Source organism: Psammomys obesus, unplaced genomic scaffold (genome assembly GCF_907164565.1).
Source record: "Psammomys obesus unplaced genomic scaffold, mPsaObe1.curated_primary_1811, whole genome shotgun sequence".
NCBI classification, from domain to species: domain Eukaryota; kingdom Metazoa; phylum Chordata; class Mammalia; order Rodentia; family Muridae; genus Psammomys; species Psammomys obesus.
This window is the reverse complement of record NW_026596134.1, coordinates 26,274,108-26,301,997: the sequence shown is the minus strand read 5'-3', so window position 1 is coordinate 26,301,997 and position 27,890 is coordinate 26,274,108. Positions and strand designations below refer to the sequence as shown.

At 48.3% G+C, this 27,890-nt stretch overlaps 1 protein-coding gene across 3 annotated transcripts in view; it reads right to left on the bottom strand.

The window, feature by feature from the left end:
- Positions 1-551: 551 nt before the first annotated feature.
- Zfyve1 (zinc finger FYVE-type containing 1) overlaps positions 552-27,890 on the bottom strand; it is a 52,819-nt gene continuing 25,480 nt past the window's right edge. For all 3 annotated transcript variants that reach the window (XM_055592903.1, XM_055592904.1, XM_055592905.1), the window contains exons 4-12: positions 22,934-23,148; positions 11,392-11,498; positions 8,854-8,962; positions 8,340-8,437; positions 8,129-8,246; positions 5,217-5,387; positions 4,479-4,659; positions 3,888-4,001; positions 552-2,137 (exon numbers count right to left, since the gene is read on the bottom strand). In XM_055592903.1, the coding sequence (XP_055448878.1) occupies positions 1,905-2,137; positions 3,888-4,001; positions 4,479-4,659; positions 5,217-5,387; positions 8,129-8,246; positions 8,340-8,437; positions 8,854-8,962; positions 11,392-11,498; positions 22,934-23,148 (1,346 nt within the window). In that variant the 3' untranslated portion in view covers positions 552-1,904. The remainder of the gene's footprint in view (positions 2,138-3,887; positions 4,002-4,478; positions 4,660-5,216; positions 5,388-8,128; positions 8,247-8,339; positions 8,438-8,853; positions 8,963-11,391; positions 11,499-22,933; positions 23,149-27,890) is intronic.

Below are 27,890 nucleotides of genomic sequence, written 5' to 3'. Positions count from 1 at the left end.
CTGCAAAATGAGAACGAGGGCTGTAGTTCAACTGCTGGAGTGCCTGCCCAGTGGGCAGCACGGCCTGGCTTTGATCCCCACCACCATGCAAAGCAGGCATGGTGGTGCACACCTGTGATCCAAGCGCTCGGAAGGTAGAGGCAAGGATGATCAAGTTTGAGCCTGGAGTACATGAAACCACGGACAGGAGGAGCTGGGGGGAACTGCCAGCCATTATGAGGTTGGTTAAAACACAGCCCAAGTTTAGAGTGGGGACATTCTTCAAGTCCCAGCTGCTTGGGAAGCTGAGGCAGAATGATGACTTCATCTCTTGAGTTCAAGACCAGGCTACCATAGAATCAGACTGCCATCTTAGGTGTGTGTGTGTGTGTACATATACCTGGGTTTATGGACCTATAAAGGAAAAAAAGCTGGTCTGAATAATAAGCTATTTACTGTATGTAAAATATGTCCTCTCCCAGACATGCCTCTCGACTTCTGCTCTGCTAGCTCCCAGCTACGTTCCTATCAACTTGGAAAGGAGATACGAGAGCAAAAAAGAGCCAACACAGTTCCGCAGGAAGATTCCTTTATGATGGTGAATGGATGATACAGTTCTAGAGTAGGGCCTCGGAAAGGAACAGGTCTAAGAAGGACCAATCCGCTCCAGGGCTCACGTCACTGGACACACACCCCAGGAATGACTGCCCACACACTTCCCGGAGTCCCCACCCCGCCCATCAGTTCAATCAATAGTGATGTTGCTTTAGTTCTTCTTTTTTGGCCACTGAGGATAAACTCCACACTGACAGGAGCTCAGCACAACAGTCTTTCCAGTCATGATCGATATGATGTCCGAGCTCTTGCTGAGAAACATTTGTTCATTTGGTTTCTCTTGCAAGAACCAAAGATAAGTTTTCCTTATGATCTGTTGAAATATTTATATATATTTATTTATATGTATTTTAAAAAACACAACTAACAGTCCATTCTGTGCTGTTTCCCTGGAAGGTTTCTCGTGACTGCCCATCCCCCTCTAACAGACAGAGGGGCTGTATGTATAGGAACAAAGAATAAGACACTTTGAGCAAAATTCCTAGTGTGACACTCAGAAGCAGACTGGACTCCAGGGGCAGAGGGGAGGCGTTAGGCTCTGACTTGGGGGCAGGGTGTGGCCCTCTAGGAAAGCCTAGTGGTGACAGAAGCATCAAGGAGCAGATATCCTGCTAGGGGAGACCTACCTCCTTCTGGACTCCCCAACTCCAGGAGCCACAGCACCTGCATTTCGACTTTTCATGTCTCATGATTCTAACCCTCTGCCCCTCTACATACACCAGTGGCTTCCACACAAACAGGCTAGAACCACAAACCAGGATTCACCGTGGGAGAGGTTGGTGGAACCCCCTAGGCTGCTCCAAGCAAGACAAGGTTCAAACCCAGGCAGCCATGAGGGGGAAAAGGGGCAGGAAAGGATGCTGCCAAGCTCTGGGAGAAGCAGCAAAAGGTGACTGTGAACCTGGCTCGCTTCAGGAGGAAGACTGGCTCCCAATGGCACCTTGTCCCTGTGCTAGGGACACACTGAGGTACGTCTTCAAAGCAGAAGCAGTCTCGACCACTCCAAATCCCCTCTAGATGGATATACAGAGATAGAGAGAGATTTCTTATTTTTTAACTAAAGTAAATGTGATGGACTCGGGGGGGTCCATTCCGCTTTACTGAGAGCCACTCAGTCCCCTGCCCTGAGGTGGATCATGCCTTCGGGTCTACCGTCAGGCTCACCTCCACTGAGGGAAAGTGGCCCGGGGATGTCAGAGGAGAGCGCACACATCGCACACCACACCCGGTGAGGGCCTACCTCAGTGAGACTTCTGTTTCTAACCCTGAGAACCTAAGGAGTTGTGAAGGAGTCGGAGAGGGAGCTGGGGTTAAAGGTCACCGGGCTTTTTATTGCAGTTGAAGCAGACTCGGACTGGATGGTCCCAGCCGCGAGAGGGGACGGCCCTCCGGTCATGGGAGCACTCGTCACAGAAGCCCTGTCCACAGGCTCGGCAGTGGTGTTTGGAGAGCTTGACGCTGAACTCCTTGCGGCAGTTGTGGCAGTGCAGGATCTCATGGTCAGGCACCCAGTAGGCTGGCCTGGCAGCATCTTTCACCAGGCCTACACCAGGGAAGGAACGTGAACAGTCAGGACACTGGAACCCTGTCCCTGCGTCTCTCTGACACTTCATGGCTTGTCATCCCAGCTGCACACCGAACCATCACTGTGCTGAGGTTTTAGGAGACTCCTTGCTGAGGATGACCCAGCACTTCTGGTCTTCCTGCCTCCGCTTCCCTAGGACTGCGAGCAGAGCGCCACTGCATCCAGTGTGTGCGGTGGACTTCAGGAATGCTACCCAGACACTCTGCCACATGAATCGTATTGCCAGCCCTGCTGCGGGGTTGTGTGGATGTCTGAGGTAACTGTGTGGGGTCCATTTTCTTCTCCTAACCTTATCAGACAGGTTCCAGGGAGAGAACGCCGTGCCTGGCTTGCGCTGAAGGAGCCTGTCACCACTAAGCGATCTCCCCACCAAACCTGAGCTCAGTCTGCAGGTCTCACATGGTAGGAGAGAGCCAATTCCTACAAGCTGTCCTCTGATCTCCATGTGTGCGCCACGGCACATGCATGTAAGTGATCACGCTCCCTCCACAAACACAAGAGATAATTGAAAATCAAAACAAAAAGATGCCAGGCTTCAACCTTGACCACAGGGCCTGTGGCTGAGGTACTGATGAGTTTGGTTTTTTGGGGGGTGGGGTGGGGATGGAATGGGGAGTGTTTTGAGATAGGGTTTGTGTAGCTACTCAGGCCATGACACAAACATACAAAATGCTATAACAGGTTCCCGGGCATGTCTTCCCTAAGAATCCTGCTCCCCTTCCTTGAATCTAAGCAGCCTCTGCAACTACAATGAATTACAGAAGCATCTTCCTAGACTTCTTCCTCCTCAAACACTAAAGCCGTAGTTGCTGCCTTTTTGAGACAGGGTCCCACTACGTATCCCTGGCTGGCTTAAAACTTGCCATGCAAACCAGACTGGCCTCAAAGCCTGAGACCTACCTGCCTCGGTCTCCTGAGGGGTGGGCTTAAAAGCATGTGCCACCTGGTTCTATATATTAGCTTTAACATTTATTAAATATTAACACTTATTCCCTTTATGTATGTATGTGTGTTTGTGTGTCACGTGCGGGTGTGAGTGCACTCGTCTGCACACGTATGTGTATCTACATGTGCACACAAATGAAAGAGACCGAGAGCCAAGACAGTAGAAGATCGCCTAGAGCCAGAGTCATAGGTGGGTGTGAGCTGTCCAACACGGGTGCTTGAACATGAACTTAATGTCCTCTGTGATGGCAGCGAGTGCTCTTAACCACTGAGCCACTTCTCCAGCCCCAAAACATTAGCTCTTGAAACCCTGAAATACCACTGTGGTTCATCCACTACCAGAGGCATCATGCAGAGAGCCCCGAGAGAGGAAGTGGGGTGCTCCACTGAGCCTAGCGTCTACCTGTCCTCAGGTCAGCTTGGACATTCCAAGTCAGCTCAGACGCTTTCCCGAGATATTCAGACAGTAACTCCAGGGAGGACACTAGGGGAATGAGGTCTGATCGCTGGATGTACACTATTTTAGACAGAACAGCACGGACCTGCGCTGGCGGACAGCAACAGATGGTAGAAAGGCTGGCCTCCAGGAGGAAAGCAGATGCTACTGAAGGATTCCACACACAAAAGCAAATGTAATTCGTTCTTTCATTCCTTGCTCCAAACTCAATCCAGTCAGCAAGCAAGTCAAAATGACCATCCGGGGTAGCCTGAAACCCCTCCTGCTACATGCAATATATCCAAGCCAGGTACTGCCCAGGCCCACCTAGTGGTATGTCAATAGCTGTCACCACGGCTCCCAAGGTGTTCTGCACGGCCTCGCCCACCTTCCGGGCAATGAGCGTTCCTCCTTCGTCATCTGCCTGCACCTCAGTCACGTCTGTGGACAATCACAAGGGACAGCTGTTACCTAAGAGGAAGTGATCTGTGGGACCAAACAGTTCAGACCCTGAAACTGGCTTGGACATCTCTTGTCCTTTACTTCCAACTCTCTTGGACTGATCTGTAACATTTTTAAAGTCAATCTTCTTGGTTCTGGGAGCAGGACCTAGAACTTTCTAGAGACAGAGGGAGGGCCCAATCTAACCTTTAAGTCCGCCTTTCCAGAACTCATCGGCTATATGCAGATATATGTCTCTCAGAAGCAAAACTGAGCTCAGAGCTCAGGGCCAGGCCAGGTTCTCCCGCACCTCCGCCCCAAGGATCAGCAGCACAGGCCTATACTAACTAGGATCTCAGGGGAGGCCTCTCGGAAGTGATACGGTTGGGGCAGTGAGCACGTAGTGCTCGATATTCAGTGGGTGTGAAGACGGGTGACTCTCCTGCCACCCTCTCGGGCCTCTGAGCCCCACATTACCTAACTGGACATTCCTGGCATCATAGCAGTTGTCACACACACGGACGGGCGCAGGTCCCCAGCCCCGTTCAGGCACTGGGCGGGTCTTGGATGAACAGCTATCGCAGAAGCCCTCACCACAGGCCCGGCAGTGATGCTTGGTGTCGTTGTCCTTGAAGGATGTGGCACACTGGCTGCAGCTCTGTTCCAAGTCCAAAAACAAAAGAGAGAGGCAGGGGTCCTATACTCCTGCTCAACCGGGGGTAGGGAGGGGCACCCAACCCAGGGGCAACCACAGACTCCTCAAAGTGGGTTCCAGCTCGCTAGGCCCCAAGCTTTCTGGGGAAAGGAATGCTCTGAATGCAGAAAGGGGAGAGGCAGAGTGTTTCCGGTTACAGAGGTTCAGACAGAGACAAATCCCAGGTTGTGGGTACCTTAGAGGACTGTGGGCCAAGCCAAGAACAACCTCAAAAGGCTCCTTTCTCCGGACTGTGTAGCTTTAATTCCAACATCTAAGCAATATTAACTAGCTCTCACAGGTCCAGAAATACAACCCACCAAGGAGAAAAATATTTACAGGACACAAAAGAAACTCCAGAAACAAAGCAACAGCCTAAAGCTACACCCTCCAAGAGTCTAGGCGCTAACTCTAGGAGGGGAAAATGTCTGTGCCTCCCTCCTGGAACCAGCTTAGCACCAGGCAACATGGTAAAAGCAGGACGGTCTACATCATGGCTCAAGAGGACTCCTACATCATACCAGAATCTGGGAGTTGGGCCTCCAGTAGGCAGGGGCAATCTGGTCTGTTAGCCAAGAAGTCACAGCCTTAGTGGGTCCGAGGCTAAGCTCAGACACTGACTGAGCCATAAAGTTCATCCCATCCAACAGACGCTGGGCAGCATTGTTGTTGTCCTTCAGAAATGCATCGGTCTGCAATGAAAACACAAGGCCTCATCAATCCCTGAGTGTAGGGAGGAAAAGGAGAGGGCTATCTGGGAACTCAGGACTGTAAGCCAGCAGGCAGGGCAGAACAGAGACAGACTGGCAATCTACCTAGCTGACTGGCAGTATCACACGCATCAGTCAGCACCCATATTCTCATCTGGGTGACCGTGGTGCCCAATGTACAGTTAGTTGCTCAACTCACGACTAATTCTGCCCTCCAGTTCAGAAGGTGATGCATCCTACAGGGAGCCCACAGCAAGCTCAGTTAGGAATCCTTCTTCCCAGTTTCTCTAATACATGTAAAGCTCTAAGAAGCCTACTTCTATAAGTACAGGGGCTATTACATGGGCTCTGAACCCTGCTGGACTGTGGCCTCTGAGAATAGTGACCTACCCTTTTCAAGTATCAAGTTCAATCCAGACACACAGTACTTCAACAAAGTATGTTAAAATAACAAGCGAGCAGGCAGACACACAGTGCAAGGCAGCTTCAAGGACTAAGAGAACTGCAGCTGAGATGCTGTTTTCACAAGACAGAGAGTAAAGTCACTTTACTTTACTTGCTCGCTTCCCAAGGCCATGCAAAATCCTTGCAATATGTCAGCCTACACTGTCAAGGCCATCCAGTCAGGGAGGTGGGCTCCAAAAAAGATATCACACAGAAGTGTCAGAAATTTAGTGAGGAGAACGGAGGTAAGCAGAAGTCCTCAACTCTGTATGCCTGTATGATCCAAGAAAGCTCTAAGGTGGATTTGTAGCAATCCACCTGGATCTGTGGTTTGGGTCCAGACTGCCCTTTAAAGCCCATGTGTTTGTTCCCCAACTTGGCTCTGTGAAAGGATGCTAGGAACGAAAAAGATAAAACCCACTTAGTTCTAGATCATTACGGATGTGCTCCTGAAGGGGACTATGGGATGCTGGTCTCCTCTCTTTTGGTTCCTAGTCTCGAGGTCAATGGGTACCTTCCATCACACACTCTATTTTACTATAGTCCCAGGCAACACAGACAATTGGTCATAGAAACCTCCAAAAACTGTGAACCAAAATAAAAATTTCTTCTTTATAATTTGGTCATCTCAGGTATGTGTTACAGTAACAGAAAGCTGTCCAATATGACTATTGGACTGAATGGTCTACCTAAGTTTAAGTAACACAGCTACCAGAATTATACAGCAAGGGGAACAACAGTAAAATAATGCCCTCTGAGAAAAGTAGTTGGGTTGGCTTTGTTATGATTCATAAGTAATAACAAATACAAATAGTGACTTGATTTTATTCTTGTGTAGTCTTTCTTTCTCTCTCTCCCTTCCTTCCTTCCTTCCTTCCTTCCTTTCTCTTTCTTTCTTTCTTTCTTTCTTTCTTTCTTTCTTTCTTTCTTTCTTTCTTTCTTTCTTTCTTTCTTTCTCACTCTTTCTTCTTTCTTTTTCTTTTGAGACAGGGTTTCTCTGTGTAGCCTTGGCTGTCCTAGACTTACTTTGTAGACCAAGCTGGCCTCAAACTCAGAGATCCGCCTGCCTCTGGCCCTCAGAGTGCTGGGATTACAGGTATGTGCCACCGCGCCCAGCTGCAGGACCTTTCTAATGTTATCCCAAGCTGGACTTGGAACTCCTAGGCTCAAACCACCCTTCTGCTTCAGCCTCCCCAGGGGCTTAGAACAGAGCACACTATACCATGTGCTGCTGTGGGAAATTACTGATACAGAATGAAAGCACTGACTGTATCACTGTCTCCTGAACAGATCTGGTTTTCTAACACCCCTAAACTCAACAGGCAAAGTTGAGAGGCCTACAGTAACTCTACTCCTAAATGAGCCATGGGACGCACCTGTCATTTCAGCACTTGGGAAGTGAAGCCCGGAGGATCACAGGCTTGAGGCCAGCCTGGGCAATTCAGTGGGACCCCATTTCAAAGTACACCTTCCAGTTTTTAAAAGGTACTTCACTGAAATTTCCCACTGTGGAAGATGGCTCAGCAAATAAAGGTGTTACTGCCAAACCTGAGAAGATGAGCCCAATTTCTGGGACCCACAGGGTAGAAAGGGAGGACAAACCCCACAAGTTGTCCTCTGACCCCCACGTGTGCTGTAGCGTGAGCATACGTGCACATGTGTGCACACACACACACACACACACAAAATTTCCCAGAAAACATAAATAGCTTTCCCACATGCATTTTCATTAATAAGAAGCCATTATTTGAATAACTGTCTAAACAAACAGGAAAATGTTAAGTCAAACTACAGCACTGAGTCAAATGAACTATCATGAGAAAAGGCAGGATAAATGGCATGTACACGCCTATAGTCTCAGCTATCTAGAAGACTCAAGCAGGATGTTCACTTGAGTCAGGGAGCTCAATGCCAGCCGGAGCATCGCAGTAATGCCACATCTCTGCAAAAATAAATGAACAGTAAGTATATCTACAAAAATATGGACATGTGCATATGGAAAGTGAGTAGGAACATACAAGATGAGGTCTTATTTGCTTGAGATGACAGACTAAGTTTCAGCTACTTCACGCAAGTTCGTGTTCCTATTATTCATATGATGGAGAAATAAGGAAGGAGGGCTGGAACGAAATGGGCTCTACGGATCGTCTTTCTAAGCCACTAGTGTGGTGAAATCCAGGGCTGACTTTTCTACGGTAAGCAAGCTCTGCCTCTCCAGACACAAAACACGCAATAACTGAACAGGGCAAGAGACAGGGGACCCGACAAGCGGCTCTTACTCCAGGCCATGCGTGTACAATCTCGGTCCGAACCACTGTATCCACAGGATCTTGGTTCCCAAACCAATACTGCCGGCTCCTATAGACCACGCCGCAGTTAGGACATTCGATCACGTACCTACGAGGAGGCAAGTCAACAGTCAGCGCTTACTCTGCCAGGTGCTAAGAAGACAAACACCAGCACCTCTCTGGCCGCATTAGTCAAACTCACCCGGACCAGGCGTACTTCGCTAGACCCATCCAGGGAGAGTCAGTGGAAGCAGATGTTTTGGGCACCACACTGACTTCCTTGCCTCTCTCGTAGCAGGCCTGAAACATGGATCACTCTGCCAGTTTAGTCCAGGTCCCACTGGGGCCCCATGACCTCCTCACATCCCCACCCCACAGATCATACCAGCTTGAGCTTAAGCCCCTCAGGAGTTTAGTTTCCCTGCAGAAGCCAGTGCTAGTCTGGGACCCAAAGCTATGCTCTAAATTACATGCCTGTCACAGCAGAGGACATCCCCACCTAAAGTGGTTTCCTGAGAAGCAGCTCCGCTAAAGTGAAGCGAATGGATGACCCTTAGCCCTGAGCTCGACAGGAGGGAAGAACAAGCTGAAGCAGCAGAGAAGAGGCCCCAGAATGAGGGGTGAGCGCTGCTGGCTCAGCACTTTCTCATTCTGACCATCGCAGGGTTTCTAGGATTTTCCCTGTTGGGGGGTAAGGAGCAGCTCAGCGGACTCACCTTACAGGTGTAAACTCGGTTGTCATACTGGTGTGAGTACCTACAGCGGGTCTTGGCCTCGTGAGGCACCCCTTCCTTGGCATGGTTCATGCTGTTCTTACACCCTGCCCTGAAAGAAGCCAAACACAACAGTGAGACAGCTGAGACGACAGCGGCACTCCCACAGGAGTGTCAGGACAGTCGCTGGGCCACACCAGACCTGGGGTCCCAAGCACACAGGGGGTGTTCACCTGGAAGCCCCTCTGCCACACCGGCAGTGGGCTCACAACAGACAGCAAGCAACTATTGCCCTGAATGGAGAAATGGGGAAAACAAAATCAGCCTGGCTCCTCAGGAGAAATGGAAGAGCTGGAAGACACCAACTTGACTAGAGATGAATGCTGAGCAGGTGTTAAGAAGTTAAGACTAGAAAAGAGGTGAGCCTGAGATGCGGTTAGTTTAAATGAGAAGGGTCCCAACGTGGTCATGTGTCTGAATGCTTGCTCCCCAGTTGGGAAGGACTGGGAGACCATTTTGGAGGTGGTCTTTGAGTTTTAAAAGCCCACACCATTCCCACCCCTCCCTCTCTATCTCTGTCTGTCTGCCCCTCTCAGTCTCTGTCTCTCTCTCTTTGCCTAAAGCATGTGTCTCAAGATGTAAGTTTTCAGCTAATGCTCCAGGGCCCCGCCTACCTGCCTGCTACCACCTTCCCCATCATGATGGTCACTGACTCTGAACCTCTGGAGCTGTGAGCCCCCAAAGGAAATGCTTTCTTTTATAAGTTGTCTTGGCCGTGGTGTCTCTTCACAGCAACAGAAGAACAACTAAGACAGGAAAGTTAAACCACATGGTTGCCAAAAGGTAAAAACGAAAAGCAAGCCCCCAAATTTGGCAATGTACCCAGGGGAAGCTGAGTGCTGAACACTTTCAAATGAACAGTGAGCTCTGACAGGCTGACAAGGCAGAAACAGACCAGCACTCTAGGGTTTCACTGTGGTAACAGAAAATTCTAGAAACCCTGCAGAATGAAAGGTGATGACCCAACAGTGCTTACTCCTGTCATGCCAGACCGAAACAGAGCAAAAAGAAGTATGGGTCACTGGCAACTAATACCTCTTGTCTCTTCACAAGCGGAAGTCCCCCAAAACGTCCCTTCCCTCTACTATAAAACTGAGAACCTTTTCACGCAAGCCAGAAACAGTTCTGTTGAGCCATGACCAACAGCCATTCATAGCAATGTGAGTTCAGGTCTCCTCCTGTAAACGAACAAGAGTGGAGGACAGAATAGATGGCGCCCTGAAATAAGTAAAACAATTCGGAGGTAACGAGAACTTGGAGATGTGTCCACAGGACAAGGACACAGCAACCTGGCCTTGGCACACTGTGGTTAGACTCACGGGATCCATCAGGCAAGTGAGAAGACTGTGATTTAACTGCCCTCCACAGCTTAACGTGATACAGTGATCCTCAAGGTAAGGGGTGTCACCCCACCCAGGCACTATGAAAACCACCAACTCATAGGTTCTTTGCAGATCTACTAAATGTGAAATGGGGCTAACCAATCCGCTTAGCACTGAGTTCCTCTGATTCAGGCTAAATTAAACTTGTGAGTCACTGCTGTAACTCTGTGGCCTGTGGAGTTCACAGAACAACAACACAGCATCACCCTGAAACTTTTTCAAGACACAGAAAGCCTCAGGCCCCATCCAGACCTACTGATTCGGAGCCTGGATTTTAACGACTAAAGGTGCTATAGGTTAAAGATGGAGAATTATTCTAAGCCAAGGCTCTCAGCTTAAGGCACACTTCCAAATACCCTGAGGAGCCTTGTAAATACAGCACCGCCAAGGACACAGCCCAAATCCATCCAGGGAAAATCCCTGGATGTGGGGCCTTGGCCTCAATTCTGAGTGTTCCTTAGAAAATTCTACTGTGTTCTCAAGGTTTGTCCTTATAAAGAAAAATAAGCCCATAGAGTCAAAGTCTATCACAGAGCTCTGCACACACTGGAGAATGAGGGTGGGAACGCTCAAGTACGAGATGAACAAGTACAATAGTATGAAACAAACAACAACGGAAATCAGTGGTCGAAGAAACAGAAGAGCAGGCAACCCAGTCGCCTGCATGAAAAGTGCCCGCACCAGAAGCCAATCAGCAACTCAGATCTGTACCGGTCTTCCTCACCTGTATTCCTAAAGCCCTTACTGTCCCCAGAGGGTGGTCTCTCAGCCAGCAGGGTCACCTGGCACTTGTCAGCAAGGCATCCTCAGTCCTTACCTCTGGGAATCACTTTCTTAATTTCAAATTCACACACCCAGATGTTGCATGAGCAGAGGTCAGAGGACAGCTCTGTTTTCATCTTGTGGATCCCAGAATCAAACTCAGGTCATCAGGCTTAGCAACCCCTGCTCGCTGAGCCACCTTGCTGGCCCAAGTCCTGTCAGATTCTATAACATAACTAGCAATCTGGTGACCGGTCCGTCCACAGGCCTACGTCAGAAGCCACACTTTCAGCCGCTGGTTCCAGGATGGAGGATGGGCCTAGCTGCTCTCACTTACCCACAGCTGAGGCAGATCGAGGAGCAGGTGAAGTACTCATCTGGAAAAAATGAACTGTGCGCCATCTGGTCATCAGGGATTTCACCGCTGAAGCGGTCGCTCAGTGCCTGCCAAGGAGGGAAGATGATCTGTGAAGGCCCTCAGGGAGCCTGGCTCCAGCTCCCCCTTGCCTGCCTTTCTAAGATGGCCTGCTCGCCCCTAGATTTCTTGCAAATACCACAATGGCGGAGGGAGCCACGCACGTAAAATCTTTACTCTTCTCCCTGACCCAACCTGCACCAACTCTCAACACAGAACACCTTGGAGAAAGCAGCTCATTGCCCGAGAGGTCAAAAGTAAAGTTACTCTTCTCCCTTAATTGCCTTAGAAAGCACAAGCTCCTCCCACACATGCAGCATTTTATTCAACACCATCACAGATATTGACTGAGGCTCATTTCCTCTGGGAAAGAACTCACACTCAAGGGTAGGAGCCAAGAAGCAAGCTGGGAGTATCTAGGCTTCCCTCCCCTTTCTAACCACTGGCTCCCCCGTGAATGTGACTAGTCCACAGAACTATCTCAACATTCAAAAGAATGAAAAAAAAAAATTCCCCAGTCATTTATCAAGTCTATTAACCTAAAAGTCCGCAGACGGCCAAAGCAAACACTGAAATGAAAGGCGAAGTGCTTGCGAAGCAGAGCATCTTGTGTGGAGAGTGCTTCCATATCAAATCCAGATTCAACTACTTTGTAGCTGAAGGATTCCTCAGCCTAATGACACAAATAATAACGGGCTTCCAGGGCTTTGGACGCTCAGGTGCCTCCTGATGGAGTTACTAACTTCAGCATTCCAAGTCTGAGGCAGCCACACACTATGCAGGGGAAAAAAAGGAAACTAGCTGTAAACAAAAGCATACGGTGTTATTCCTTCAGTGAAAGAAGGGGGGAGGGGTGTTGGGACGAGAGCCTGAGGGCAGATAAAGGGGACTTTGGTGGAGGCGGCCTTTCTGAGACAGGCTCTCGTGTAGCCAGGGCTGTCCTTGAACTGAGACTCCTGCCTCCATCTTCCTAGTCCTGGGATTACATGTATATTATACTATACCCAGCTCCAGGTGAAGTATTAAACTTTGACTGATTAGCTATTTATTGGGTTTTTGTTTTGTTTTGTTTTTTTCCTGGCTAGTCTGGAACTAGCTATAGTAAACCACAGTGGTCTCACACTCAGAGATCTACTGGCCTCTGAGGGGGGTGCCACTATGCCCAGCTTTTTTTTTTTATTATTATTATTCCTTTAAATTATTTATTTATTTATTTATTTTATGTAGATGAATGCTCTATCTGCACATACAGCTGCATGCTAGAAGAGGGCATAGGATCACATTATAGATGGTTGTAAGCCACCACGTGGTTGCTGGGAACTGAACTCAGGACCTCTGGAGAGCAGACAGTGGTCTTAAATGCTGAGCCATCCCTCCAGCCCCTATGGCCACCTTTCAAACTTTTTAAAGAGTCTCACTTAATGAGAGCTTATTTAAGGATCCTCAGCTGAACTGTAAATTAGGGAGAGAGCACTTGCTGAGGATGCATAATCTGATTGGCCTGCTCTTTGATCACTTCCCCCTGGGGGGGGAGCAGCCTTACCAGGCCACAGTAGAGGACAATGCAGCCACTTTTGATGAGAACTGATAGACTAAGATCAGAAAGAAGGAGAGGAGGACCTCCCCTATCAGTGGACTTGGGGAGTGGCATGCATGCAGAAAGGGGAGGGAGGGTGGGATTGGCAGGGGAGGAGGGAGGGGCTTATGGGGGGATACAAAATGAATAAAGTGTAATTAATAAAAAATAAATAAAAGATTTAAAAAAAAAAAAAGACCTAAATAAATTCTACCCCAGCACTGCAGAAGACTAAAATAGGTTTCTCTTCTTTTCCATAAAGCCCTAAGCTGAGGTGAAAGCTGTAGGGCCTACAGTAGTATGTGGTACCTGCGCTGAGTGACATCAGCTAGGACCCGACTGGTGAGAACTCACACAAAGGTTCAAATTCAGATCCAGGAAGGACAGCAGGGAGATGGCAACCAAGTGGCAATTTTTGAGTCAGGCTAACAAAGACTTCACAAATACTATCATCTCTATCTGCTTGGGGATTTAGCAAAAGCACAAAGACCTGAAACTGAAATTTTAACTCTTGCGGCTGTGTACTGTCAGGTTTTGTGTGTCAACCTGACTCAAGTTAGCGTCATTGGAGAAGGAGCTTCAATTGAGAAAAGGCTTCCATGAGACTCAGCTGTTACGCATTTTCTTAACTGGAGATTGGTGGGGGAGGGCTCAGCCCACTGTGAGTGGTGCCAGCCCTGGGCTGGTGGTCCTGCGTTCTGTAAGAAAGCAGGCTGAGCAAGCCCCGTGAAGCCAGCCAGTAAGCAGCACCCCTCCATGGCCTCTGCATCAGCTCCTGCCTCCAGGTTCCTGCCCTGTTTGAGTTCCTGTCCTGACTTCCTCCAATGATGGACCACAATCTGGAAGTGTAAGCCAAATAAACCCTTTTCTCCCCAACCTGCTTTTTGGTCATGGTGTTTCATCACAGCAACAGAAACCCTAAGACAGGCTGAGCTGGGCATAATTCTGAGGAAAATGGTGGAAAAGCAGGTCATCATCTTCCTATTAAACCTCCAAAAGATTTGGGAAGTTTATGTATTTTAAAAACCACCAAAGATACAGGGTGAAAGTGTGATGGCTCATCTTGCTTGTCAGCTTAACCACACCTGGAATTAACTAACCCCTAGCAGCTGGACACACCCGTGAGGGATTCTCCTCGGTGGGATCACCTGAATCAGAAGATCCTGTAACTTTGGGACACACCTGGTGGAGCCCATATAAGCAACAAGGGCGAAGGAAACTTGCTCTCACTCTCACTGGCAAGTGCATCTATGCTGCCCCTGAGGGATCACTTCACTGGTGTCAGAACCTACTTCTTTGGGATTCCAATGTGGACTGAAAACTGGCAGCTCTCTAGGGTTTCCCTGGGACTCCAGTGCCACTCTGGGGCTGCTGAGACGTCCAGTTTTATGAAAAAATACAGGATCTCTGGCCTATCCCTCAGGAGACAGCTATTGTTGGACTACGTGGAATACTGCCTGGGAGCCACTCGTGTGTGCGTGTGTGTGTGCACATACGTATGTTCACTCTGTCAGGTCTGTTCCTTTAAACAGCCCGGATACAAAAGTTCATGGAAATTTTGCATTAAGCGCAAGGCCCATAAAGTCATTCCAGTGTATAGCTGACAGCTCTGCACTGTCATGCCTGTACCACTTTCTTCACTAGAGCTCACAACGAACACTGAGCATCGAAGGAGCCCGCCCATGTGAGATGTGTGGCTCCTCGGCTGCTGCTGCTAACAGTGCGTTAGCGGTTCTGATGCTGGGACTGTGTTCCTTTCTTCCTAAGGCATTCTCACTGCCTAGACCAGACAGTGCACAGGACCGAAGAACCTTTCTCAGCTGCGCTTACGACACCTGAGAGGCGCAGGCAGGGGCTATGAAGTCAAGGTCATCCTTGTCTACGTGGTGAGTGTGAGGCCAGCCTGAGCTAACGAGAGCCCGACTTAAACAAAACAATGGAAAAGAGCCTCTGTCGTTACTGGTCTTTCTGGCTGCTGGCACCTGCAGGTGAACACTTAGCACCTGCAAGAAAACGTTTATCTAATAAAGTGCCGCAGAAAGAAGTGAAGGAACATGGTGTCTCCTATAGGCGACATGGGAGAGAGCAAGGAATAGTATAGCCTTGGAGGTTTTACAACAGATAGCCCAAAAGCTAACTTAAATACTTGCCTTCTTTTTGTCCTAAGACAGTCTCATGTAGCCCAAGCTGGCCTCAAATTCACTACATGGCCAAGGCTGACCTGCACCCCTTAATCCTCCCATTCCACCTCCCAAGGCCCAGCACAGAGGATGCCACTATACTCTGGCAGTCGTTCTGGGCTGAACTCGGAGGAGGGACTTGTCGCCCTGTAACAATGATGGAACACTTTATCATCCCAAGCAGCTTTGTTCACTACTCTCGAAGTTCTCTAGAGAAATGGGGGCATTTTCCACTTCTGGTAGCACACACCTTTAATCCCATCATTCCTAAGGAAGAGGCAAGTAGATCTCTGAGTTCCAGGCCAGCCAGGGCAACATAGTGAAAGAGACCCTGTCTCAAAACAACAGAAATGATCATTTTAAAATATCTCTGAGCTTTCCATGAAACAAGCTGTAGCAAACCCCATGGTACTCGGGCCCTTAGACCTGCAGCCTTCTCTGACCCAGACTAACTGCTGCCTTGTACTGTCAAAGGCAACAGTAACCTCTTATGACATCAGAGAGAGAACTCTTACACAAACCAGCCCAACCCCTCGGAGAACCAGCATGCCACTCTTCCCCAAGTCACGGACTGACAATAGTATATCCGGCCCTGACAGGCTTCAGGACAACTTAGAAACATCAAGCATATGGGAAGAGAATAGTAACTATTAAAAAAAAAAAAAAAAAAAAAAAAAAAAAAAAAAAAAAAAAAAAAAAACAAAGGTACCATATTTTAGACATGGATGGGGAAAACCGTCCTCCTTCCACTGTAATTTTTCTCTAGTATAGACATAACCTCCTACCTACTGGCTCACAGCTCAAAATTCCCAAGCCCAGGCCTGGTGATGTACAGGTATGAGGTCCTAGGTCCACTCCCTAGCACTTAAAAAAAAAAAAAAAATTCCAAACCTCACATCATTCCATGGTTCTCGGTCTCTCTTCTTCCTCAGGTCTCAAACTACAAAGGAAAGGCAAGGAAGGGTGTCTCTTGAGAGTGCCTGCGAAAGTATTTGAGGCAAAATTGGAGACCTCGTTGCCTGGAAACCAGATGATCTTGAACTTTAGTTGCCTTGGCAACAGTAGGGTCCTTTCTATTGTACCTTTAAGGTTAGCACAGTTATCAGGAGCTATCAGTGGAAGGCCTGGTTCCAAATGTATTTTCTCCAATCAATGTTGCTACCCTCCAGCAATGACTTCACGAATATTTAACTAGATGCTTCCTAATGTGATGGAACTGGAAAGTCAGAGTTTCTACATTTAAGGATCCGAGGCTAAAGAAGGTATCACATGACACCTACATGGCTTCAGTATGAAAATGCATCAACTGACTGCTCAGAACTCTAAGTACGGATATGCACAGTTAATTCAATTTTCAGTTTCCCTTCTATTCAATATTCATTCCCCTACTGGACTGGGACTTGGGCATCTGTGAAGGTGTGTTTACAGGTATCTAGGCTGGTGCTACTGCAAACCTTACAGAAAGGAGTGGTTATCACAATTAAAATGGTCCTGGGGCCTGCAGAACACAATGTGTCCAGATGACAGGGAAAGTGGTCCTGTGAGCAGGTAGCCAGTTTCAGGCACAAATGGGCAAGCCACCAGGGGCCACAGACATCCCTGACATGTGCAAATCGCAGCCAGTGCATACTCCCAATTCGTCATTCCTTCTCACAGATCACATTTCTAAGGCCATTGTTCCCACTCAGTAACGAAAGTGAGCTGACGTGAACAGAGAAAGCACTTGCCTAACGGGTACTAGGTCCTGGCTCCAACCCCTAGGACTATCAAACCCAAAAAGAACACGGAAATCAGGCCAGGCATGGTAGCACGTGCCCTTACTCCCAGCAGAGGCAGAAGTATCTCTGGGTTATTAGAGGCTAGGCTAGTGTACAGACCAAGTCCCAGACTAGTCAGGAATACATAGTGGGATCCTGTCTGTCACAGTCAAAGTTCTATTGCCATGAAGAGACACCATGACCATGGCAACTCTTAGAAAGGAAAGCATTGAACTGGTGCTAGCTTGCCATTTCCGAAGTTTAGTCCACTATGATCAGACCGTGAAGCATGGCGGCACGCAGGCAGACATGGTGCTGGAGAGGTAACTGAGAGTTCCACATCCAGATCCGCAGGCGTGAGCATTTGAAACCCCTAGGCCCAATGACACACTTCCTCCAACAAGGCCACAGGTCCTAATCCCTGTCAAGTATTGCCACACCCTAATGACCAAGCACCCGAACATCCAAATACATGAGCCTATATGGGCCATTTTTAATCAAACTACCACACAACAACAACAACAAGAACAGAAGAAGGAGAAGAAAAGAAGAAGAGTAATGATGGCATACACCTCTAATCCTGGCACTTGGCAGGTAGAGGCAGGTGGGTCTCTGAATTTTATTTGTTTTTGAGATAAATTCTCATGTAGCCCAGGGTGGCCTCAACCTCACTATGCAGGCTAGCTGTGAACTCCTGACCTTCCTGTCTCTACCTCCCAAGTGCTGAGACCATTAGCATAGTCACACCACGCCCAGCTCACAGCTTGTAAGTTATAAAGGTTTCTCTTTGTGACCTTTCTTTTAAAGGTTTTATAGAGTCTCAATCTGTAGCCTAGACTGGCTTAGAATTCACTATGTAGACCAAACTGGCCTTGAATTTACAGGGATCCTCCTGCCTCTGCCTCCAGTGTACTCTAATTACATGAATGCGGTAACACATGAAGATATTTTTCAAAGATGCAAGGAACAGGTTCCAGTACTGCAGGACAACAGTGGCACATGAGAATGGAGATCCTCAGGGGCCTGTTTAAGGTTTTAAAATTATGTTTACCTACAGATGTGTTTATGGGGAGGCGATGCACATGTCACAGCATGTGTTTGAAGGTCAAGGGCCAGGCGGCAGGACCCGGTTCTGTCCTTCCACCATATGATCCTGAGGTCAGACTTGGGTCACTGGGGTTGACAGCCAGCACGGCTACTGGCTGAGCCATCTCGCCAGCCCACTGATAACTTTCCATTGCTGTATATGAATTTGCAGAAAAGCCTCGAGAACAGCTTAAGCAACATAACTCACAATTTATGCAAATTAGCCAAGGGTGGGGCTACACGCCTGTAATCCCAGCGGGGGGGGGGGGGGGGGGGGGGGGGGGGGGGGGGGGGGGGGGGGGGGGGGGGGGGGGGGGGGGGGGGGGGGGGGGGGGGGGGGGGGGGGGGGGGGGGGGGGGGGGGGGGGGGGGGGGGGGGGGGGGGGGGGGGGGGGGGGGGGGGGAAGGGGCTAAGGCAGGCGGACTGAAGCTAGCCTGAGCTAAGAGGGAGATTTCCCCAAACAAAATTCCAAAACTGCCAAGTCACTTATTATCTACACTGAGCCCCATTGCACCAAGCACGTCAACAAACAGCACGGTATTTAAGCCAGGACCCACCCAGCTTTATGACAACTCCTATCTCATCTTTCCCACCCTTCCCAGGTCCACAAGTCCACCCTGGGAGCCACAGAGGTATCCTCAGTATGGCTCCAATCTCTTGGCCAATGCTCCCCTTGACTCTCTCCAAGAGCTTTTAAATGCTGGCACTGCCTCAAGACCCTGCAAGTGTGTGACACAGTGTATACAAAGCAAACAGCAGAAAAGAAGTGCTCAAAGAATGAGCTGATGATTTTAGTACAAAGAATAGTGAATTAAAGTGTATACACACACATACACTGAAGATAAAAGAATGTGTTGAAGTCAAAGCCTTGATGGAAAAAAAAGATCCCACGGGACTACAGGTATAGACAGTTATGAGCTGCCATGTGGGTGCTGGGAATTGCACTCAGGACCTCTGGGAAGAGCAGCCAGTGCTCTTAGAGCCATCCCTTCACCCCGACTCTCTCCACTTTTAAATTGGGGTTAGAAGAGATCGATACTGTCTGACTCCATTGCTTAAGCTAGAACTTATAAAACTTACTATGTAGCCCAGGCTGGCCTTAAGCCACAGTGACCCTCTTGTTCTAGACTTCTGAGTGCTGGAGTGATAGGCAGCGTCTCTGGCTTATAGTCCTCCCCCGTCACAAATCCTTCCTTCAAAAAGAGTGTAACAAAGGAACTAGTTTCCGATTAGAAAGAGTTTGTATGATAGCTAACTAGAGTGAGACTTGCAACAGAAAGTTTACCAATAATATCTTACCTAATAATTATTCATCCTGATGCATTTGAACAATGAAATCCTGTAGTTAGCAACATGACCTAAAAAGCTCACATAATACAGTATTTATGAGCTTACAGGAAGAGTCACAAACTTACGCTAATATGATAGTAAAATATGTGTCTTTTTAGGTTTTGTTTTTTCATTTATACACACCTTACTACCTGAAAGTGTTACTGGTGGCTGTGAATGTGGCTCTAAGCAGGAAGGCACTTGCCTAGAAAAACCTCACTGTGGCAAAATTGAAAAGTAAAACTAAAGAAGCATTTACCCTGGCTGCCCCTGGGGAGGGACTGGGAGTGGCCTTTCTCACTTTCAGCCAGTGTTGGGGCATCCACAGTTTCTGTACTTCACACCTACCCTAACCTAACTCAAAAGGATGTGAATGTAGACAAATTCTTCACTCAATACAGTCTTAAAGCCAGAATTCTTTTATTTTTATTTATTATAATTGTGTGTGTACTTGTGCACATAGATATACATGGAAGTCAAAGGAATGTGGTGGTTGGTTCTCTCCTACCACGTGGGTCCCTGAGATCAGATTCCGGTTGTAAGGCTTGGCACCAAACTCCTTCACCAACTGAGCCATCTGCCAGCTTTGGAATTTTCACTCCTAACCAATTCTGTTTGGTTAACCGTTTTCTGTATGTAGGCAGAAGAGTACTGGTTTGTTCTTTTGAGATGTGGTCTCTGTATGAGCCGAAATATATAACCCAAACTGGCCTTAATCCTCCTGCCTCAGCCTCCTTGTGCTCAGGTTGTAGGCATACCACCACATCGAGCAAAACTACTGCAACAACTTTTTCCCCTTCCGTTCCTCTTTTTTCAACATAAGACCCTCATTGACCCTCTGGCATTTCTACATCAGACACCCAATCACACTCACCTCCCAGGGCCTCCACATATGCCCCCAGTCCCATGACCCCGAAAGGAGGAAAAAAAACAAAGAAATTAAAACACACACACACACACACACACATCCAATCTGTGCTGCCCATATACTCACTGGAGCATGACTAACCTCCCAGTGACCTGTCTCCCAAACAGAGCTGTGTCCCTCCCCTCTCAGACCTCACCAGAAGCCACCAACTGTGGAGACCCACACTTCAGCGCCTCATCACACACCCCTTGAGAGTCCTCTCAGTGGCCTCCTGTCCAGCCTGCTACTCTTTGTCTCGGGGGGGCTCTTGAGAGGGGGTGCCACAGATGCCCTCCATGTTTCTCCCTCTCAGGTGTCTATCAGCACTCACCCACATCACAGCGAGACAGTGGCCTCCAGGATCTTCGCAGTCAGCAGAAGCCCGGGCTAGGGGCCTCCAAACAGTCTTTGGTGACAGCACAGACCAGAAACATAACCCTGAGCTGAAGTAGAACCATGGACTCAGCCCAGACCTCACACATCACCCTGGGGACAGCACGGCCCACACAGACACTGAACCCATTCTTAATTGGTAATTTTCAACAACCTCTAATTGAACTCAATAACCTCTAACCCTGAGTCACGGTCCCTAGGTATCTTATGTTGACATTCACCTCTGCCACTGTTCCAGCAACTTATTACTCATCGACAGCAGCGCACTTTAAGAGTGCAGTGACGTTATACAATGCAGACGTCTCCTGTCTAGATAAGGCCCAGGACACTACGAGTGTGAATGCTTGCACTCACGCACACCAACACGACCAGGCGCCTATCTGTAACTCAGCCTTGGGAGTTAAAGGCAGGACAAACAGGAGTTCAAGGTTAGCCTAGCAAACAGCAGACCAACCTGAGCTACATGTGTCCCTGTCTTAAAGGAAAGCAGGAGAGAGGGCCACAGAAGCTCAGTAGTTAAGAGCAGGTACTGCTCTGTCACGGGATCCAAGTTTGGCTCACACTGCCTGTAATTCTAGCACGAAGTGATCCCAAAGCCTTCTTCTGGCCTCCAAGGGCCAGTCATCTGCACGTGCATAATTAAAAAATAAAACCAAATGCTAGTCGTAATGACCCACACCTTTAGTCCCAGAACGCAGGGGCCAGAGGCAGGCAGATCTCTGAAAGTTCAAGGCCAGTCTGGTTCACACAGTGAGTTCCAAGACAGCCAGGGCTACAAGGTAAGACTCTCACCTCAAAGACGGGCATGGGGAGGGGCTGGGAAGTTTAAGAGCACCTGCTGCTGCTCTTGCAGAGGACCCAGACTTGATTCTTAGCACCCACCAGTTACAGCAACTCACAATCATCTGTAGCTCCAGCCCCAGGACCCAACCCCTCCTCTTCCTCCACAAGCAGTGCGCACATGGCTCACAGACATACATGCAGGTAAGACACCAGATACAGATACATAAAAAATAAATAATTTAAACAACAACAACACCACCAAAGGGTACCAGAAGAATCGCCTGATAGATTACACAGCACCTGTCGTGGTCGACACTGGGGTCTCTCTCCAAGTGCTAAGCTCTGTCTTACAAAGCAGGAAGCACCCTCCATCAGAACATGCTACAGGTGGAAGCCAGGAACTTTACCACAGGGATCTATTAAACTGTGCTAGCAAAATGACAGTGATCCTACTGCTGGCATGGATCCACTATGTGCCTGACTTGGAAAAAAAAAAAAATTACAGTTTTCTGTTTTGTTTTGTTTTTGAGACAGGGTCTCACTATCTTGATCTGCCTAGCCTGGAACCCACTATGTAGACCAGGCTGGCCTTAAATTCACAGAGAGCTGCCTCCACAGTAATGAGATTGAAAGCATGTGCCATCATGCCTTTAATGATGTGAAAATGATATAATTCTTTTTTTTTAATTATTTATTATTATTTTATGTGCATTGGTGTTTTGCATGCATGAATGTCTGTGTGAGGGGGTCAGATCTTGGAGTTACAGACAGCTGTGAGCTGCCCATGTGGGTGCTGGGAATTGAACCCAGGTCTTCAGGAAGAGCAGTTAGTGCTCTTAACCACTGAACCATCTCTCCAGGCATCTCTCCTGAAAATGATACAATTCTTAGAGATGGGTTTCCCAAAAGGTTAGCGCAGTAACTTCCGGGTTTTAGATGACACAGGGCATGAATGTAGGTAACACTGAGTGACACCCAATTCCACAGCAGAAAGCATCCCCTTTGAATTTCTTCCCCAAGTTTCAGAATCTGCTCTGAAGAAAGTCTCATGCAAAGATCCTCCTAAACGCTCCCGTCTCATAAATCCCAGGTGCCCTCAGACTTGATCATTTGCAGCCAAAATGTCTTTGAACTTTTGATGTTCCTGTCTCCACTTGCCAGGGCCCGGATTACAGGCATGTAGCACCATGCCCAGTTTATGTGGTGCAGGGGAGCCAAGATGGGGATAAATTTCTGCTGGGCAAGCAGTCTACCAACTGGGCTACCACCTCCTCGGCCTTTATCAATTGTTTTACTGACTCAAGATTCCTTTCCCCCGGAGCTCCTGCCAAGACGAAGGTGCATGCCATGTGCAACCCCACCACACTCCCAGGCTTCCAAGCACCGGCACTGGGAGTACTGGGGACTGAGCCTTCTCTGGCCTGAGGAGTACCCAGGGCAGGAGCCGACTGACCTTCAGAGCTTTGAAGATGACCCCTGGGTGCCGGGGAGACCTGGTGGTGTTGTTCTCCAGCAGCTGCTCCAGAGCGCGCCGGAGCCCCGAGAAGTCTGTGGGAGGATTGTATGTCCTTGTTCCCTTGTAATGGATGGAGCTGAAGGCTTCGGGGAAGCGGCCCAGCTTCCTGAAGCGGTCCTGGATGAGCTTCTCGGGGGCCTCTGAGGGGTGATCTGTAGCAGAAAGGCAAGTGGCAGTGAACGCCTTCTTGAAAACAAGTCACCTACCTTTCACCAAGAAAGAAAGACAAATTTTAACTCGGCACATGTAAAGCACGCACGGGCGCAGCTACTGTGTGGTTAGAAATATAGCATCTGCTTGGCGCTGACTAAAAAGGAGAAAGGAGAGGGCACGGGCATCTCATGAGCTGGCACTGAGTACATGAGTGTGTGACTCACTGGCTTACACACTGTGATGTAATGTGCACACACACATTGCATCTGTATGTGTAACATAGAAGAATCCTGAAAAGGGTTCACTGGGAGAGAAATGTAGACACATCAGCATAAAAGGAAAGACAAATGTGGCCTGTGTTCTCCTGCCCTTTCTGCCACACTTACCACCTCCCTGCACAGCTTGCTCTGTGACCACACAGAGCCCTGTGATTACAGAGCTGCAGTTTTCCAGCCCGCGGATCCATTTAGCGGGCTCTCTACCAGTGAGCATTCACAATTCTACACTTCGAGAATGCGAGTCTTAGGTGACGAAGCTGTAAAGCTACACGAAGCTGTGAAGCCACACGAAGCTGGCGATGCGGGCGGACTGGCTTGCACACAGTGCACCTTCTAGAGGTGAAGGTGTGGTTACAAAGACACATTAACAAAATCACTCAAACACTGAAGGTACACTAGTTCAAACTTAAAGGGACAGCAGCTATCATAATTCTAAACGTATTCCCTATTCCCAGCTCATGCTGAGACTTGAAAGAAGTAGCAGGAAACCCTCCTTCCCCCAAAGCAACGCAGGAACCTGACTTGGCCCCTTCCCTTCCTCCCGACATCTCTGCATGCCCTTCCCAAGCATGCAATCAGTGCTCTCAAATGACTTCCTTCCACTCATCAGGGTAACAGAATCCAGTCAGGACATCCCTAAAACAAATATCCTAACTCAGAAATGATTCCAACACTATGCTGGTTTGACTGGGTTGCTGACCAAAAGCGACTTGAGGGTGGGAAGGAAAGTTTACTTTCTTACACAGCTGGGGCCCACCTGCATAGGGATGGCAGTACCCATAGTGGGCCAGACTTTCCTACATCAATTAGCAATTTTTAAAAAATTAAAAAAAAAAAAAAAAAAAAAAAAACGGAGTTTGGGGCTGGAGAGATGGATCAGTGCTTAACATCACTGGCTGTGCTTCCATAGGCTCAAGTCCCAGGACCCACATGGCAGCTCACAATGGTTTCTAACCAGATTTCCAGGGAGTCTTGACACCCTCTTCTGGCCTCCTCAGGTATACAGGCATGCAGACAGACAAAACATCCACACACATTAAATAATTTTTTCTTGGTAAAGAAAGAATGAAAATGGGGCTGGAAAGCTCGTGGTGAAAGCAACACTGGTGGTCCTTCCAGAGGAGCTGGGTCCGAACCCCAGCACGCTCACAACTGGCTAACAAGCCTCTGGGACTCCAGTTCCAAAAGAATAGGCTGTCCTCTTATGGTCCTCACAGACACTCCACGTACACGGTGCACAGACATATGCAGACAAAGCATCCATACACATAAAAATAAATCTCAAGAAAATGTCCACAGACCAATCCAACCAGGCCAGTCCCCAACTGTGACTCCCTCAGCCAACCCTGGGTTCTGCCAGGCTGACTTCTGAAACCAGGACAGCATTTAGACTTTAGACCTTCAGATTCAGGGTGCTCCTATTGCAAGGCCTTTGCAAACATTCCAAATCCAAAACTTGCAAGCTTACTTTTGGTCCCGAGCATTTTGGGTAAGGAATACTCAACCTGTCATCCATTTCCTATTAAACTCCTACCTAGCCCTCCTCTATCCAGAACAGCAACAAGACTGAACAGAGATCTGAAACTAACCAGCTACTAAGACAAGAGAAATTCAATGACCAGTTTGCCCACATTCGGGCACTCCTCCTACCGTGCTGTCCTCACTTTGTCTCAAGGCTTCAAGAAGGCCTGTTGCTCTAGAAAAGGCTCCAGATTTCAGAGAAATTGAGGACTGTGGTTCCATCCCCATTTCTGCTAGGACCTCCTTGGTGACATATGGCAAGCAGTACCCTGTGCTGTCATTTGGGGCTGCTACACACAGCATAGTACATAACACAAGGCAAAAAGCTGGCTTCTAGGGCTGGTTATTTCCAAAGCTTGAGCTGACAAACCTTGCCCCTCAGGCTGTGAAGAGCCAGAATGACTTAGAAGGACTGATCACAAGGAGGATCCTGTGCCAGAGTTTCCTGCCTCCTCACCTTATCTCACAGCCAGTTCCCATTTAGTCCCTTCCTCTACTGTGGAAGGTCATGACTCAGCAGGATTACCACAAACAACCCCCCTTACTACTACTGTCATGGCTCAGTCCCCAAACCTTCCTACTGACTACCATGGAGACTCCCCAACTTCAGGCATGCTCCTCTACTTGGTCCTTGGGGTGGGAAGAAAGGCGGATGCTTTGAAATACGAAACTAACATTGTATAGGTCTCTGCCCAGGATCCTTCAGAGAACTGCTCCAAGGCCACCCATGCCCTGATCCTCAAGTATCTCCAACTCTAACACAATCTAGCTTTGCTTCAAGTGGGCACAACTCTTAACTTCTCACTCAACACACATCTGTGCACCAAACATTCCCCTGGGCTCTTTAAGACACATGGAGCAGCGAGTAAAACAGGCAACATTTCTGCCTTCGTGTTGTTTCCATTCTCATGGAAAACACCAAAAAAGTAACCACACACAGGATGGTTCCAGCTGAGAGGACAGCGGGTGAATGGTCGAGTGTGTCAGCACTCGGGCGCAGGAAGGACCACATCATAGGAAGTCAGGAAGGCTTGGCCCAGATGAGAGCTCAGTATGAGCGATGGAGAGCTAGCGGAGCAAGTGGACCAGACAGACAGCGCATCCCAAGGTAAGAACACAGAAATGATGACACAGCTAGTGGGGAGCATGTGTGTGTGTAACATGTGCATATTCATAAATGTGTATGTATGTGTGTGTCTTTATGTATACACACACACATATACATACTTACATATGTATGCATATATATACTCATTCGCATGTGCACATGGGCAAACACACAGAGTAAGGAGAGGGTCAAGGTAGGGAAACTAATGGCCAGACACATTGACAGGGGTTAGATAAAACGCCACCTTTAGGAGTTTAGATTAGGGCTGGAGAGATGGCTCAGCCGTTAAAGGCTTACAACCAAAAACATACAGAGTTTAGAGTAAATTTGATCTTATTTTTGGTTCCTGTAACAGGGTCTCACTGTTACAGGCTGGCCTCAGAGTTGAGATCCTGCTGCCTCGGTTTCCTGAGTGCCGGGATTATAGGCATGTGTGCTCATACCCAGCTACTAGATTATCTTTTTTCTTGGCTTGTATTAGTATATTTTATATGACTGAAAGCAAGCAGGAATATCACAGGCTGGGGTATCTAAATTATAAATGAAGCTTTTATTTTAAGAGAGCCCTCTGGAAGGCAGAGATAGAGTGCATCCCAAGGGCTGATGCTGGAGTTTAAGAATCTACTGCAGAACCAGCTGCAGCTCCCTGCGCACAAGTGTTCCCGGGAAGCTTGCGGGCAGCTGCTCCTCCCGAAACATGCTTTTCCCTCCTCTGCCACCTGAAGGCTCAACCTGCAGACCCCCCGAGATGTGTGGTCTCTCCTCTCCAGTCCCACAACCCCAATGCCTACACATGCTATAGAACAGACAAGTGGACGCGCTCGCCACCTCTCTGTCTAGCACATGACACGGGTACTGTCCTGACTGAATGAATATACAGATGTGAAGAGTGGGATTGCTTAGGGCCAGACCATTATCCCCGCCACATCTAATAACTATTGCCACACCTGATAATACTACTCTGTTATCTCCCAAAGAAAACAGGAACAGGTAACATAGGACAGATGCAGTCAGCACCTCTACCTCCACACATCCCGTTCTCTCTCCTGTAGACACACACAGGTGAACTGTCACTCTCCAAGCTCTCAGCCAACCCCTCCACTTGAGAAACACTCCAGCCGTTTCTGTTCCTTTTCTTTTTTTTCATTTCTGTTTTGAGATAGGGTCTCACTGTGTACACCGGGATGGCCTCAGACTTGCAGGAATTTGGCCAGGAATGCCTCCCAAGTGCAGGGATTACAGGTGTGTATGACCACATTCCTTTTCTTTCGAGGGGCTCAGAATTCAACCAAGGCCTCCAGCATTCAAGGCATCTCTTTCTTGCATGTACCCCCTTCTCTAACAGATCACCGTCATCAGCACACCATTATCTTAAATATTTAAATATTTTAAAAGGGAAGTTTTTAGAAATTCCACATGAGCCATCAGCTCCCACTACTTCCCTCTATGAAACTCTTAGAATTCACTCAGCATACTCCCAAACCTTGTAACAATGTCTGTGTCTATCTCTCTTGCTTTCTGTCTGGTTTTGGTTTGGGGTTTTTTTTGGGTTTTGTTGTTGTTTGTTTGTTTGAGACAAGAGTTCATGTCGCCTATGCTAGCCTCTGATATAACATAGCTAAGGATGGCCTTGAACTACTAACCCTTCTATTTCTTGAATGCTGGGCCTCCAGGCATGAACCACCATACACACCTGCCTTGCTTTTGTTCCAGTGTAACAGGGTCTCACTATGTAGCCAGGTTAGCCTCAAACTCACAATCCTCTTGCCTCATCTTCCTGAATATTGAAATTACAGGCATTCATCACTCTACCTGGCTCTTTCAGTCTCTCTTG